The following is a 16,757-nucleotide window of genomic DNA, read 5'->3' on the forward strand; positions in this document are numbered from 1 at the left end:
CAGAAGCTCCCCCCATCCCCTCTCACTGGCAAATCTAGGACTAGGGTAGTTTTGTCACCTCGCAGATCTGGGGCGGCTTGGGGGAAGGGCAAAGTGCCTTCCTGAGAGGCCCCGGGAAAAGGGAAGGGTTCTGGAATCCACCCTAATCAGAGCCCTAGGATGCTCTGGGCAGTGGGTTTCTGAGTGCCGGTTTACCTGGGTTAAATTGGATAGGATTCTGAATTTACCCCAGAGCACAACTTGCTGCTCTGCTCTCTCAAAGAGGACAAAGACCAAATTTCACTTAGTTCTTGTATCTTTTCACCAGAAAGAAACAGAATTCTTTGCCATCAAGGGATTCTGTGGCAAGTTTTTACCGTTTTGAAAGACCAGTATTTTGGAAATGGCAGCATACTTTTCCAGTGAAGTGAGAACGAGAGAGATAGAAGACACCCCTCCCCCCACACGGGGGGGGAAAGAGAGAGAGAGAGAGAGAGAGAGAGAGAGAGAGAGAGAGAGAGAGAGAGAGAGAGAGAGAGAGAGAGAGAACAGGCCAGTGTTTCCCCTAACTTCCGGACTTGTTGAAGGGACTTTCTTTGTTCCCACACCCAGGGTAGAAGAGCCCACTTTTACCCATCGAATAGAAATTGTTACCTTCTTTCTTCCATGTCCAACACACATATCTGTGTAACCCCTCCCCCCAAGCACAGTCCTCTCCCTTTCATTTCAGTACGTACAGACTTGCTGGTTATGATATGACACAGTTCCACATAGGACTCCATAGCAATTAAAAGTAGTACTGGAGAATTCATCACGATGCATATCCCCCCTCCCCAGTGGTGCAGAGCCATAAATTTCCTGCACTGTTTCAGAGAGAAGACCCTTTCCAAAGGACAGGATAGTTTCAGCTCCCCAAGAATGTGACTACTGGCTTGGCAATTTGTATTCTGTGTGAGAGTTCTTCTGGACCTGGGTCAGTTCCAAACAGGGCAGTGCTGCACTCCACATGGTGAATCTTATTGATACACAAATTTCATGTTAAGTTTTCATTGCAAGGGGGGAAAAAGGGCAGCAGAGGTTAAGGTAAGAAAGTTTCTGCTTTTATTGAAAATTTATATGAGACTCAGTATTGTAATAAATAAACACAACCATTTTCACAAAACACAGTGCTATGCTAGAGATGCAATCGGAGATTTACTTGTAGTGCCAAGACAGACTTATCAATACAACAGAAATAAATATTAACAGCATTCTTGAGCCAATGTTGAGCCCCAACAAAAAGTAGGAACCAAGCAAGATGTAATAAATAATTATTCAGAGAAAAGGATGGCACATCATCAGATGATACAACTGTCTTTGTAAACTGCTGCTCATCTATTAGAGCCTCTCACAGTTCACCTTCAAACCACAGGGTTTATCTCAGGCTACCTTAAAGGGCCATCCTCCGAGGAGAGCAGAGAGGAACTTTATTATTTTTATGTGAAATGCAAACAACTGCAGAAAACCCCAATGGCAAATGGGACACAGTTTTGTCAATACACAGAATATGATCTAACTATGAGATTCTGGTAACAGTGTTGCATACGGCAGAATTGGAAAAAAAATCATTCATGACAGTTTCTTTTTTCCCTTTGCCCCCCACCCACTGTCATTATGCTATTACCAACAACACTACAACAAACATGTTTCAAATTTTCATCCATCCAAAACAGAAGGGAAAGGAGGGAAGCCTCTCTCCCCCTTTTGGACAGTTTCTTGAGAGCATCTCCATCACCGATCATTCACAAGGTGTCTGTGCAAATCTACTTCACATGATTGCAAAAATGATTTCATGATTAACTCACAAAGAACCTTATAGCTATCTGGAGTTCTGTATATTATCTGGAGAGGAGGAAAAGGGGGTGGTGGTCCAGAAGTACAATCCAGTCAAACAAAATGTTAGAAAGTTTTAAATCAAGCAGTCTGTTGCTGGGCTGGGGACCTAAGGCTAAGCTGCCTGGAGGGGTCTGGTCTGCAGGCTACTGAAGAGCGCACTTCTCCTCCTTCTTGGCCATCTTGCCTTTGTTTTGTTCCAGAGTTCGCTCCAAATGCTCATCTTCTTCTTCCGCCCTGGATGTTAGACAAACAGGAAAGACACATTATATTTCCTCCTGAAGGGGAAAGCAGCATGCCCTGCACTCGAGCTACGTGGAGCCCGGGCAGCAATGGGGGCACAAAGGCACCTGTCCACCCAGACTCCTGAAATGAACTTCTCTTAAACTTCCTGTTACCGGTCCCCTGGACCACACCCCACAGTCCCACTCACTGTTTCTCCTGGGCGTCCAGGTCCCTGACGAGGGCGTCGCGTTTGTCCACCAGGGCCACTAGCTCGTCCAGCAGGAGTTGTTCCCGTCGCTTCTGGGCCTCGGTCTTCTGCCAGTCTGCAGGGGGCGGGAGGGGGCGGGAGGCCAGTTACCACCCGCAGGGGCTCGGGCCCTCCCCTTCCCGCCTAATTCAGTTTCCTAAAATCTCAGCAAACCTCGCTAACCCGGCCACTAGTAAGTGTTTGCTGCGGGAATTGGGCCGAGGTGGTCAGGGTTTCACGCCCCAAACCCTACTTTGTAAATACTTAATTGAGGATTGGTTCCGCAGGTTATTAGCCCGCTAGAAACCAGGTGTGAGTCGGTGGCCAGGCAGGAGACAGGCACCTGAATTCAGGCGAAGTGGGGGAGGGGAGCTGGAGTCCAGAGGAGGTTGGCCCAGGGCTTGGGGCAGGGGGAGTGGGTAAACGAGGAGGCGGGGAAGCCGAGAAGGGCGATAAAATCCTTCTGAAAGGGCTGGAGAATCTGCCTGAGAACCTACTCTCCTCCCCACCCCCCTCTCACCCCAAACAGCCCATTCTTCGCTAATTTCCTCCCCGCTCTATTTTAGCAGTTGGATGTATCTCACACTGGGCGCCATATGCTTCACAATAACTTTAAAAGTAGTGAATCGGCTAATTAGCATTTTTCTTTGAAGTAAAAAAATAAATTTGCTCTGCAGCATTACACTGCAGCTCTCGGTCGCATCCCAGCCAGTTTTCTTTTGGAGACATTTGCTGGGTGGTTTCAAATCGAAGCACTTTTGTAAAGGGGGGGGAAAAAATCACATATTTCTTTTTGAAACTCCATGTGAAAGGTCGGAAAATGCGCTGGGCAGTGCTTTTTCTATGGGTGGGTGGCCATTTTTATGCCAGGTTTAGTACCCAGTGGTATACCATAACCTAAACCTTTCAGCCTTGATAATTTCCTTAAGATGAGCAGCAGTTTCACTTGATAAAAACAGGACCACAATCTAACATTTAAAACACTTTTGAAACCAAAGCCAACTGCTCTTTGGCCAGACTGTAAGGGCTTGTAGCTGTCAATCAAGCCCCAGTCTACCCCGCCTCCCTCATTAGGAAGGTAAACAATGAAAAGAAGAAGTAGATGATGAGGAGATAGCAGGACAAATGAGGACCTGGAGGGAAACAGGACACCGGCTTTAAGGGGGAGAAAGGCACCCCTTGGCCACTGACTCTTACAGCCCCCTCCCCCAGCAAATACACTTTCCAAAAAATGAGAGAAGTGCAATCCTTCAGGGGCTCTCTCTTCTCTCTCCATTGCCCTGGGCAATCATGTTAAAACTCACATGGTTGGTGCTTATTCAGATAAACCTAACAATGCTTACGCTGGTTACCATGTGAATCTTCACAAACCACACAAGAATGTGCTGGTTCAAATCCCTCCCCCTCTCTAAAGCAAAATTTATTCAAGACAGCAAACTGCTCAGCAGCTCTATGAAAGCAAATGGTGCCACAGCGAATGCTGTCTTGTATTTGCAAATTAAAAATTAGATGCATCACCGTGCAATAAAGGTTAGCAAAACTGAGAAAAGCTAGTTCACTCAATTTTATCACTGTTCATTCCATAAACTCAAACATAAAACACATATATTAAATATACCATGCTAATTATCCACATTCCATATAAAACATCACAAATAGAAACTCATTCAGTGACTGATTTTGACTATGGTCTCATTTAAAGAGGCTGAAACTTAAGGAAATCTACGTCTGAATTTTAACAATCAGTGAAATGCAGAGAAGCCACATCTATTACAGTCTTACTCTCCGCACCCATGCAAGGAAGGACACAGGAATGTTGGAAATATTTCTAATCTCTTCTTGCTCTTAAGCCGCTCTTACTCTCCAGAGCAAGTGAAATAACAGACTTTTCTGACTGGAAGGATCCTTAAGATAGACAATTTTAGTCTAATTTTACATACTTGTAGTTCTTGAAATATTAACTCAGGAAAAGATCCTGAAATTAGGACTAAAGTTTATTTATTAAAGTTAAATCTGTTAAATTAGTAGTTTTAATTGGATAAGAAATTCTGATTTCAGATGTAAGATTCATAACTCTTGGCTTTAAAATATTTTGATATGTTTATAACTAGGAAGCACATTTTTTTTCCACACACAAAAATGTGTAATAAAAAATTTCAATTTAAACCAAGAAAATGATTTAACAACAAATACTAATTCTTATTAAATTACTCCTCTGAACTTGACTACTTAAAAATGCTTTAATTATTTTAAATGCCAGGATTTCATTAACAATGAAAAATAAAATTTTAAAAATATAAACATATGAAAGTTCTATAATTTGTGAAATATTGAAATGTTTGATCTCAATTTTTTCCTATCTCAATAACATTTTTCATTATTGAAAAAACATTTAAAACTGAAAATCTTTAGGTAATTTTTTAACATTTAGAGAGTTGAATTTAACTGGTATCAACATTTAAAATATTGAAACATAAAATTCAAAGATTTTTTTTTGCTGATAACTGTTATTACCGTGTTTAATATATGTGCAATAAATAGGCTTTATATTAGCTTTACATTATATTCTTTTCCACAGTAGGAACGAATTATATTATATATGCATGTATATACTTACATACTAACATATATATCAGAATGCTAACTGACAAATTAGTAAGCTATTTTAACCATTAAAAATCATTACATTAAAAACTGATCAAGAGTAATAGGTTCGTGCAAGCTTGAGTTTTAAAAACCCTTTAAATAGTTTCACCTGGGTATGTCACATGTCGTTTCTGAACAGTTAACTGTTTAGCTGCATGGACTTCAGCTTGGACAAACTACAATGTGGGCTCTGACCGATTTAAAGATTCCAGTGTGCTCTTGCCACAGAAGCCACAGCCACTCTCAACAAACAGGATTAAGTTTTGATGCTGCATTTGAGCCAAAGAGTTGAAGTAAAGAGATGCTGTTATGCTCATCTCAACTGAGCTGTTTGTTAATTTGAAAAACATTCTTTATCATATATAGGGCCAATTATTCAGGCCCTGATTTCATTTATTTGCTGAAGTTGATAATTACTGTGGGGGAAAAAGGCAAAAGAACTAAACACTGTAACACCTTAAAGTTCTGGTAAAACTTCAGACTTGCCACTGTAGGTAAGCCTGGCACTTTGATGAAAATTAACACTAGTTTTGTAAAGAGCACATTGGGGGAATTGCAGTCAAGTCTTATCTTTAGTTCCAGTCAACTAGCAATCCTAAAGGAGTCTGCCTCATCATCAGAACAGGCCATTGACAGGATTCTACTGGGGAGCCTAATCAATCCATGGGAGACTGTGGCTGTGCTGTGTAACAAAGCTAAAATAGATTTACAAATGGGGTTTTAGGGGATAAGCTCCTCCACAGGATTACATATTGATTTTAAATATAAAAAGCTTATCATATAAACCATAACTACAAAAATAGTGAACCTATGCATAAATCCCTTTAGAAGAGCACCCACTTCAAACTCTACGCCAAGAACAAATCAAGATGTACGAATCCTAGAGAAGAATCCATTTCTTGTGCAGAAAATGAACATGGCCTCTCTAAAAAGCCCACCCCAATGTGTGCAGAAGTGAATTTGTCTTTCCCGAGGGGGCATTAAAGAATCTGAAACAACAGCTACAAAAACTATGGAAGTCTCTGGAAGACGTTTGTTACCTTGAAGGAGCCTACCATTGAGCTCAGTGGAGTGGAAACTCCTGGCTATGACCCCGCAGGAAAGAGGGAGAACAGGGTTAGAGTGACTATGGGTTCTCAGAAGGATGGATGAATTGAGTGTTGCTATTACTATTAAAATATTTTACTCTCAAACCATATGGTGAATGTATCTTTCAGCGCACTATTACTGTGGCTATTCTCCACTCTCTGCTGGTGCATGTCCTGAACACAAGAAGTCAATTGGACAGTGTTTAATTTAGAAGTATGGCTAAGGAGAAGATGCTAGAAGAAGGAGAGAATTTTAATAAAGGAAATCAACACAACACTATTGCTGCCTACTCCCATGTCTTGCTCTGGGGTCTGAAAAGGCTGCTGAAGCACACAAGTGTCCATGCTGAGGGTTACCCTGCTGATGTCCTGCTCAGACTACTGAGATAGGCATCTCTGAGTGTCTCTATTATTAATCAACAGGCTGGTCTTTCCCTCAACACACTCCCTGACACAGAGATTTGAGGTACAGTCACATACAAGAAAGCACAATTTAAAATGCTCCTGTATTAGAGAGGAAAGGAAGAAAGGAAGGAAAGAAGGAGAGATAGGGTTGGAGAATCAAAAGACTAATAGTTACATTTAAAGTTTTTTAAAAGACAGCTTTTACTGCTCCTCTGTATGTGTGAGAACCTTGGGCAGAAAAAAACGGTAGATTCTAAGCCTATACATACAGATGGCAAACGAAACTGGGATATTGTCCATTTGTAAGGGTGTTATAAGATGCATATTTAGTAATAATACTGGCTTGGGGAATAAAAACAGTATTTCAGCTCTGCCCTAAAAGCCAATTATACTGTATAAAGCTGTATTTTAAGGACAATTTATCTTCTATACAGAAGAGGATGGGTATAAAAACAAATTAAGACTACTTTACATTGAGTGTAATGTATAATGAATCTATGAAGAATATACTGTATAATGAGTTATGTATTATATACAGATACATTATACATGTATCCTACTTATAGAGTAACTGCTGCATGTACTTTTAAGCTATTTAACTTTCTGATCTCTTTTAAAACCATACTATAACTAGAAAAATTATGTCTAAAGGAAAAATACCATTTGGTGTATTTGGGTATTTTATTGCAGTGTCAAATTTCACAAAAATTCTAAAATAACTTAAAATATTTAATAGTTATCAATGGTATTTGATGCATCTAGCCATTTGAAAGAAATGAGAAGCTATGAAAAGCTTTTAAAAGCAAAGTAAATTGAGTTTTTAAATGAATACATACAAATGTTATCAGTGATATTATCAAATGAGATTATAGATATAAAAGTAATTAAAGTAAAGCTTCTATAACATACAAGGTCACTGATAAATAGGCCTTATTTTAGAGTAATATATTTTAAAATATTTTAAGAATATAAGTCCTCACTAGGCTTTCACTTACAAACTTAAATTTCTAGTTTCTGAACTAATTAGAATTGACTTATGGATCAGGTACCTTATCAGGTGAAAACGGAATTACCACGGACAGTCAATGGGTTAAGAGGTCAATATAGAACAGGAAAATCAATTTGCATTGATTAGACAAAAGATCTATTTTACAGAGCCCAAAGGATTAGCTTTTAAGGAAAAATCTTTGAACTATAAGGCGTTCTTAACTGAGAGATATAAGAAGAGCATTATAAAACACTTCAGAACTTAAAACAATACGTAGTAAATGCTAACCCTGAGTTGGCTGTGGCTCATCCACACCGTGACCTGTGCACAGATGTCCGTACCTTCTAGCTCAGTGGCTTACAAAGTGGGTAAGGACTTCATTTTCTCTTACACCAAGCATTGCCCAAATATTTACTTAACAGGAGTGAAATGTTAAGAAGCAGAACAGGGCTGGAGGTGGTGGCTCACACATGTAATCCCAGCACTTGGAAGCTGAGGCAGGAGGACGTCCATGAGATGGAGACCAACCTGAGCTACACACTGAATTCTATGGCAGGCTGCAGGTCAAGCCAGGATAATGACTGAGACCCTGTCTAAAAACAAATAGAAGAAAACAAACTAGAACAAGAGTACCCTAATGACAAATCATCAAAACAACAACTCTTCACTAAAACTCCCCCAATGGAAACAACTTTAAAATGATTATGAATAAAATGTAGCTAAAAGCAACTATCTCTTTTTTGTTTGTTTGTTTTTTGAGATGGGGAGTTTCTCTGTAGCTTTGGAGTCTGTCCTGGAACTTGCTTTATAGATCAGGCTGGCCTTGAACTCACAGAGATCCTCCTGTCTTTGCCTCCCAAGTGCTGGGATTAAGGGAGTGTGCCACCACAGCTGGCCTAGCTCATACATTTTATGTTTTACAAAAATTTATTCTTACTGACTCAAAAGTTACATTCTGTTAAGAGCAAACATAATGATTAGCTTTTAAATTAATTTTTATGTGTGTGTGTGGTTTTTATTTATTTATTTTTTTTGATACTGTTTCCTGTCTTCAAAGGCGCATGTGCAATTCCCATGGGTAACTATTAGAACTGCCCTACTCAAAGCAGATGTGAATAGCACTCATGACATTCCAATGACAGCTGACACCTCACAGCCCTCACCTCAGCTCTTACCTTCAATGGCTAGCATCGCCCGAAGTTCCCGGTTCAGCAGCTCATATCTTCGTTCTAAGTCATGTTCTTTTTCCCTAGGCAAGTTGCAAAAAGTTCATCAATATGCTAATTACTAAATCATTAAACACTTAAAAGAACTTGAGTTTACATTGATTTTAGGAGTCATAACTGACTTTTCTATTTAACTGTGAGCCTCTCTAGACAAATGATATACAGACTCAAAACCTTCCTCAGTTGACTGCTTCCTAGTGTGATTTTTCTCCCTTCAGTTCTGAATGGCACAGAGATACACTTTAAAGGTGAGCAGTCTCACTCTCACAGCTTCTTGATAAGGGTCTACTGCAAAACACTCACAGTGCACAATACATACTGGTACTGAAAACTTGGTGTGGAAAGAAGAGACAAAGCATACAGACAGAGCAGAGTACACAGACATGTCAAAGTTTTCATCGTACTTTCCAGGTTCAGGCAAGGCAGAAATTACAAAAATTAGGGTTGTATATTCCAATAAAAACACCCTAAGCTAGCCCATAATATTGGCATACTCTAGGAACACTGCTAGCTAATGAGCAGAAAGGAATGCATTTCTATAAGGGCCTGCTAAAGACTCAGATGTCTGTATTTAGCCTAGTCTCCATTGAACTTCAGTAGTCACTTTAGGTAATTCACTTCTTATCCCAAAGTTTATATTAACATCACCTATAGATAATAAATGTATTTTTTACCTTAAAAAGAATTTTTTTTTAACTTAGAACTTAAAAAAACAACTTTGCTTTTGCTTTTCTGGAGGCTTCTCTTATAGCCCCAAGAGAAAGCTAATCCTCTCCTATGCTAAGGATTTATTTCTTAACACAGTAATTGGGGCTGATAAAATAGCACTGCAGGTAAACAAGGTTGACAACCCTAACCCACAGAAAGTGGAAGAAGAGACTGACTCCACACTCACTATAGTTTGTACACTCATGTACATACACATAAATATACACACAGACACATGCACACACAAGAATGAATAAAAATTTTAAAATGCTTTATAAACAAAATTGTTATTCCTTGACTTTAAAAAACATGTTTTCCCCCAGTGTCTTATCAGTTCATTTGCAAATTCTTACTGTTCAGATTAATGCTTTTATATGCTAGCTTTTTAAGGAAGGAAACAAAGATTAAGCTCAGTAAGAAGGCACTCACTCACAGAAAGCCCGAGATGGCCAGTGTATGGCCAAGTACTCACAGCAGGGAGAGCTGGTTCATCCTTCTTATTAGGGCATTTTTCTTATTAACTAGCATGAACCATTCCTGCATCATGGCCTCCTCTTCTTCTGTGTTCCTTCCTACAGACCAGAAAGAGTAGGTTATGTGACACCCAAAAGCCAAATAACACATTAGCACAACTTTTTAGCTTGAAAAATCTTTTAGGTGCTCCAATACGGCATAGTGCATAGCTTATAAGACTCAAGTCCAAGGTATAAACACAGTATTAGCATTTACTAACTAAGAGGCTGCTACTTGTTCATAGTATATTTTAGTTCCCTGAACTCACCTGTAGATCATATTAACACTAAGTACCGTCAACAAAATGCTCCACCTTTTAAATCCTCCCCAGAGGCTGACTTGCTATTATATTTCAATGAGGAACTTAGGATGCTGACAGACACATGCTCAAGATTTTTTTTTAAGACTAAAAAATTGTTATGAGACTCGTAAGATTACCAGGGAGACCAGAGAAGACCAGGTATCCTGTGGAAGCTTCCCTTTAACTCACTTTCTTATTTTCCTCATGCAAAGTAAAATATATGTGTATATACCAAGTAGAATTTGTTGACTCTAACAAGGTGAACTACTTATAAGTTATTAAGTGCATTGTAAATAACAAGACTACAAGAAAGACCTAGAGCTCTCTGTAGGGGAAAAAAAAAAAAAAAAACGGTTACATTGAATATTTGAAAAACAACCCCTTTAATTAAAGGCACACTCTAACATTTGGACTGTGAAGTAGCTCCAGCACAGAGATATGTTACATTCACGCACACCACTCAGTCATCTCTGTCACTGCCCCTCCCACACAGTACTGTCATACATTATGGCACATCCTTGACATTGACACAGACAGCAATGTGCAGGTCCCAACTGTACTGAAGAAAAAGACTTTTTATTTTTTGCTATATTTCCTTTTTCTCTCCTTTTAAATAATACCAAGTCAAGTTTGTAATCCTTTAACCTTTTTTTTTTTTTTTTCTCCCCAGAGTTCCATCCATGGTTGTTTTATTACTTTGCTAACCCATTATTTAATACTAGCAGTTCAATTTCTGCAGAACATTCACAGGATAAACTTAAAGACCTAGTAAGAACTAAGTATCCCTGTGAAGACTGTTCTGTGCATCTGCTTTTGAAGTATAATAGTACAATTTAAAAAATGGAAGACATCACGTCTACTTTAGAATTCTCAACAATAACTATTTAAAAAGTCTTCTTTAAGCACTCCACCCTCCTCACTTTGGAATTCCTTTTCTCCAGGAGCAGGCACTGTCACAGACATACGCTCTTCTGAACCACACACTGCCGAGTCCATCAAACACATCCACGCTTTTTCTACAGACACACTTCTTTTACTTCAGTGAAGTGATATTATATAATAACCCATTGTGTCTCTTATCATGTCTAAATATTTACTTTATAAACCTTGGAAATGCCATAATTAGACTATTCCACATTAATACAAATTTGAAGAATGTTTTAAAATACTAAAGATAGATCTGTGCATAAGACTGCATCAACTTGAGAGCCCGCTGCCAGTCATTAGGGAGGACAGTGAGGGGGTACACCATCATTACATGTTGTTAAAACTCAATGTGTGACGCCGACTTAAGATAGATTCTTTCAGAGTCTGAACAAAAGTCTTTATTGTTTTACAGTATTTTTAATCTCTCCTTTAGGGTAGCTGGTTTTGTATTCACTTTGGGCCATGTGATGTCTTGACACTGGTCATGTGATACAGGCTGCGATAGGCACAAATCCCTGGGTAGCAACAAAAGAAGAAAGAGTAAAAAGAAAAAGCTGAGAAAAAGCTCGCAGTTTGGAAAAAGGCCAATTGTACCCCAGTGAAAGCGTTTTGATCAGCGAATAACACATGTGTGCAATATTAATAGGTGTAGATTTTATGATATCTCATTTTCTGATAAAAGACCCAGTTCTTGTGTTCATAACTCAGGTGGCTTCTATAGAGACAGACATATTAAAACTTTGCTTTGAGTCTAGCTTAACTTATCACTGAGGCTTTCAGGCAATATTAGAAGCAGGCAGCTTTCTCTTACATTTGCATCATCTCTGTCAATGGAACACCGCTTCCTGAGTTTAACAATATTAATGTGGAGCTGTGTTATTTTCTCTTTAATTCATGTCTGTATTTCTAGGTAAAAATCAAAGATATTCCCATAATTATTAGTGAATAATTAATAAAAGAACCTCATGTTTCAAAAGGAGATAGGCCTAGCAAATATTTAAAGACACACTTATAGATTGCAACACAGCTTATTTCTATTCACTGAAAAAAACATAAATCAATTCCATATCACTAATCCTTATCTGAGGTAGTATATAGTGATGGAAATCTATAGTCAGCCCAATAATAAAAAAATTAAAGTTTCTTTTAACATATCCCTACACTATTGTTTATAGGGATTTAAAATTTTTAAATTTAAAAGCTTTTAAAAGCCAGCAAGTTGAACCATTACAAATTAATCCTGACTTTAATAACTGGTTAAAGACCCCTTTAGCTTTATAAGCAACAAAAAATATTAAAGCCCCTGATCACAGTGAGCTTTACTCATTTCTCCTCCAACCATTTGTTATTTAATCCAATACTAGTAATCCAATTTGTCCATCAGACTTTTAAAGGGCAGAATGCAACTTCCTCAGCTTAGACACTTTTCAAAGTACAATATATTTTTCAAATGAATGCTGGATGTTTCATTTTTCCCAACTGTTCCTAGCTCTAATGCACGCGGAAAAAAAGAACAAGATGAACATTGTTCATACTGATTAAGTAAGAGCTCATTAAAGAGCTGTCAGTGCGGTACTTTGAATATGCATGAAGCATATAATCAGATCTAGTACCGTCACTAGAGGAGAATACGGTGAGTACAAAGGCCTGATTTAATTACTTAGAGTGGGCTGTGGTGGCGAAGCAGTGTTGTTAGTGCAGAGAGAAAAAGAGGTTGTGTTCTGCCACTGTCATAGAAAAGCAGTTCTAGCCCCCCAGTGCCTGATCTCACAATAACACACTTTACACTGTGGCTTAAAGTGAGGACTGCTTTATAAAATGCCCATAAATCATTTAATCTTGTTTAACCTTACCTTCTAACTACCTCTTTCAAAATTATTTTAAATTTGTAATGATGACTACATTTTCATCACTGTAGAGACAAATACTTCCGTAAATCCTAAATTCTTTTTTAGTTTCATAACCTGAAAAATTCATGACTTAAACTACTGACAGCCACTCAGAAATAAGATATGACTAAAAAAGATATGGATTAAAAGTTAAGTAAACATTTACTAAAATGACTAAGTATTACCAATAAGACCATCCTCCAAAATAGTAGTTTTCACCTTAGAATTATTATAATCTCTAGTAACAGACATGTAAAGTGCACACTTTCCAAGCATTATCTCCTTAAGGAGGTCTGCATTATTCTTCCTGTAGGAATGTGACTTTTTTTTTTTTTTTTAAATCAGTTACTGTAGCTGGAGTATGAGCTGTAAAAAACACTAAATAACTGGGGACAAGAGCAGAAAAAATAATTGTGTGTAAATGAGACTTCCTATCATTCTCTCTCTAGAAGGTAATAAAAGTCACTTCCCAGACAGCTGCACGTGAAGCCCAGCAGTAGGAACACTGTAAATGTTTAATCGTGTAGTTAAGAATAGCAACCACTTTTATATTCCAACTCACAGAAGATTAAAAGTTAAGACAGGATTTCTTTCAAGAATTCATTCACTCACCCAACAATTTGTGGTTTTCCTTATTCTCTTCAGAAGCAGTGTTTTCGAGGTTTTAAAATAAAGGAGTGAGGTTCAAAATATGAATTTGTTTTATTTCTACTGCAGTGATAGGATTCAAACTGTGGGTCTCATGCATGATAAGCTGGCACTCCATAATGGACCCGCACCTCAGTCCACATTGCTAAGAGCCCCTAAAGGCATTCATATTTCAGGTCATATGTAACAGCCCTAACTACTGACAGATAGGCATTTGGCTAAAGATAAAATGCTCACATCACAGGTACATTTACTTTAAGGTTCACTGAATATATTTGCAAAGGGATGAAACACAGTGAGTTACTCTTCTAGACATCATTCCACAGAGCAGATCGTGGTCTACTCGGAAAATCAATTAGGTGCTCAGAGTAAGGACACTTGAGTCATGAGCTGCCTCTACAGATGGAGAGCACCCTGCCAGCTTGCCCCTCTTTTCTGGTCATGGCCGGACAGTTCCTCTGTCTTAAATCTCTCTCACAGTCCTGACATAAAAATGACATAGCAGAGGTTTTAATGTCAAGATGAGCAGGAAGAGCTGAACAAAATTATACATACATGTTACAATCGGAATTTATAAACTTTAATGTATTTAGGTATGTCAAAATTTCTGGAGGTGTCTTTTCATAAGGATCCCACATTTAAAAATTACTACATTTATTTTTTGTGTGTATGTATGTGTATGCAGGTGCATGTGTATGCAGACCAGAGGACAACTTTAATGGTTATTTTTTCCTTCTACCAAGTGGGTCCTGGGTCTCAAACTCAGGTCCTCAGGCTTGGTGGCAAGTGCCTTTACTGGCTTAGCCATTTTTCTCATACAAATTTTAATCATGTTTTCTCCTTCCCCAACTTCTCTTAGAGTCCTCCACATCCTTGCCCATCCAACTCTATTTTTTAAAAAAAGAACATTTGGGTCAACATGGATGGCACTGGAACCAAACTGTAACTTATAGTATTTTACAGGAATCTACTATTCATAGCTTTAAAGACATCTTGTAAACAGAGTATATTATATTAGCAATTACTTGCATTAATTTTGAGAATTTATGCATAATACTATAAATTCTGGGCCAGAGAGGTGGCTCAGTGTTCAAAGGTACTTTCAGATAAGCCCAAAGACCTGAATTCAATGTCTGGAACCCACAAGGTAGAAATTTAACCTTTGATCTTCAATTCACATGCTTGCTATAGCATGCTCACATCTACCCATGTACACAAACAAATATGTAAAAATAATAGTTTGTTTTTAAAAAGATAAATTTCTAGTTCAATTACTTTTTAATCTATTTTTTTCATACCATTTTTGGTCATGTTTTCCTCCTCCCCTAATTCCCCTTAGGAACCGGCCCCCCCTTCCTTACCCACCAAGTATAATGTATTGTTACATATACTGTGTGTTTCCTGTAGCTGGCTAAACCAGTCACCTTGACTCTGTATCCACTATGGGCTTTGTTCAGTGCAGTTTTTAGGTGACTACGTTTTTAGCTGAGCCCCTTATCTGACAATAATAGCTGAAACCCCAAAGACTTTCTTCTTAGGACCAAACTTAGACCCACGGCCTGGGCTCCCAGCCCCCCTAAGCCCCTTTCTTTTTCTCTGTAACAACAGTCATGGGACTTTGCGCTCAGATTCTCAGTCTTGGCAGAAAATCTTTTACCCACTCAGCCATGTCCCATTCCTCTTTCTTTCCCCCTCCCCCCAAGACAGGGTTTATATAATTCAGACCGGCTTCAAACTTGAAGTGAGCCTAGGACGATGTAGAGCCTCCGGGTTCTCTTGCCTCTACCTACCTTCCAAGTGACGGGGTCACAGCAGTGAGCCCCATGCTTGGTTGACACGGTGCTAGGAAGAGAACCCAGGGTTCCATGCATGCTAGGGAAGCACTCTTCAAAGAGCTGAATTCCCACCCCATTTTCCCTTTTTAGACAGGGAGGGGCCTGATAGGTAGCCAGTCTGATCTTGAATTTTGATTTTTTTTTTAACTTTCTTTTTACTTTTTCTTTTTGTCTTTCACATCATGTAACTCCATCCCATTAATTTCCCAGTCCCTTCCTATCTGCTCTCTGCCTTTGCACACCCTCCCCTCTCAATAAAATAAAATAAAATTTAAGGAAAAATCTCATCATAGAAGCTGTAGTGTGATACAGTGAGTCACCAAACGAACCCTTTATCCATACATCTCTACTTGCAAGTGTTCACTGCAGAGTCACTGGTCTGGTTTGAGGCCTCTGGTTTCTGCTACACTATTTATACTGGGCCATACTGGGATGAGGTTTCTTGGGATACCCTATTGTTGCCCTATCAGGAGCAATGCTGTAGAGCTCACCCTGGTGGTGAGGACAGGGGAGAGCTGGTGGCTGCCCAACCCTGGAATACCGAGGCCCAGGCTCAGGTTTATGGGTTGGCCTAGCCCAGCACCCACATCTGTGATCTGCTGGAGCACATGAAGGGGCAGGTCCTGCAGACCCAAAGATGTGGGACTGTGATCCTCTTAACTCAGCCACTTGGACTCTGAGATTACAGGTCCTCACTCTACACCTGGCTGCATGCTGCTTCCTCTCTTCTTACAAGAGCTACTGGGATACAAGTTTCTGTGGGAAATTCCTCTTTTCAAGGTTGTGCATATCCTATTCAGCATAGTTCAAAGGTCCTCTTGCTACGAGCAGTCTCTTCAGACAGAAATTCATGGAAGTTCACACATTTAACTTCTAGAATCTCAAGAATTCCCAACAATAGTTATCTTTAACCCTCTTCCGGCCCTCAGGAGATACTACACTTGCACCTTCAACATGGCATAAAACTTTATCTTTTATAAAAAATGATTTCTCTGTTATGCATACAGTGTCCTGTCTGCAGACTAGAAGAGGGCACCAGATCTCATTACAGATGGTTGTGAGCTGCCACGTGGTTGCTGGGAATTGAACTCAGGACCTCTGGAGGAACAGTCAATGCTCCTAACCTCTAAGCCCAAAACTTTTTCATGGGGTCCCAAAACTTTATGTCTCTTAATCTGAAGAATATCATGATATCCCAAAAGTCCACTTCAGATCCTAAATGTCACGAGGTAATCGGTAACATTCAGTCATGTGGCCTCA

General features: G+C 39.1%; 1 protein-coding gene across 9 annotated transcripts in view; it reads right to left on the reverse strand.

Moving 5' to 3' along the window:
• Positions 1-1,057: 1,057 nt before the first annotated feature.
• The window catches only part of Ehbp1 (EH domain binding protein 1), a 272,080-nt gene continuing 256,380 nt past the window's right edge, over positions 1,058-16,757 (reverse strand). For 8 of the 9 annotated variants that reach the window (XM_051200631.1, XM_051200632.1, XM_051200629.1 and 5 more), the window contains 4 exons: positions 9,857-9,956; positions 8,626-8,699; positions 2,285-2,399; positions 1,058-2,088 (listed from right to left, as the gene is read on the reverse strand). In XM_051200631.1, the coding sequence (XP_051056588.1) occupies positions 1,998-2,088; positions 2,285-2,399; positions 8,626-8,699; positions 9,857-9,956 (380 nt within the window). In that variant the 3' untranslated portion in view covers positions 1,058-1,997. Of the gene's footprint in view, positions 2,089-2,284; positions 2,400-8,625; positions 8,700-9,855; positions 9,957-16,757 lie in introns of those variants that run through there. The other variant, XR_007835535.1, reaches the window with a different exon arrangement.

The sequence above is a fragment of the Phodopus roborovskii genome, unplaced genomic scaffold (genome assembly GCF_943737965.1).
Source record: "Phodopus roborovskii unplaced genomic scaffold, PHOROB, whole genome shotgun sequence".
Lineage (NCBI taxonomy): Eukaryota > Metazoa > Chordata > Mammalia > Rodentia > Cricetidae > Phodopus > Phodopus roborovskii.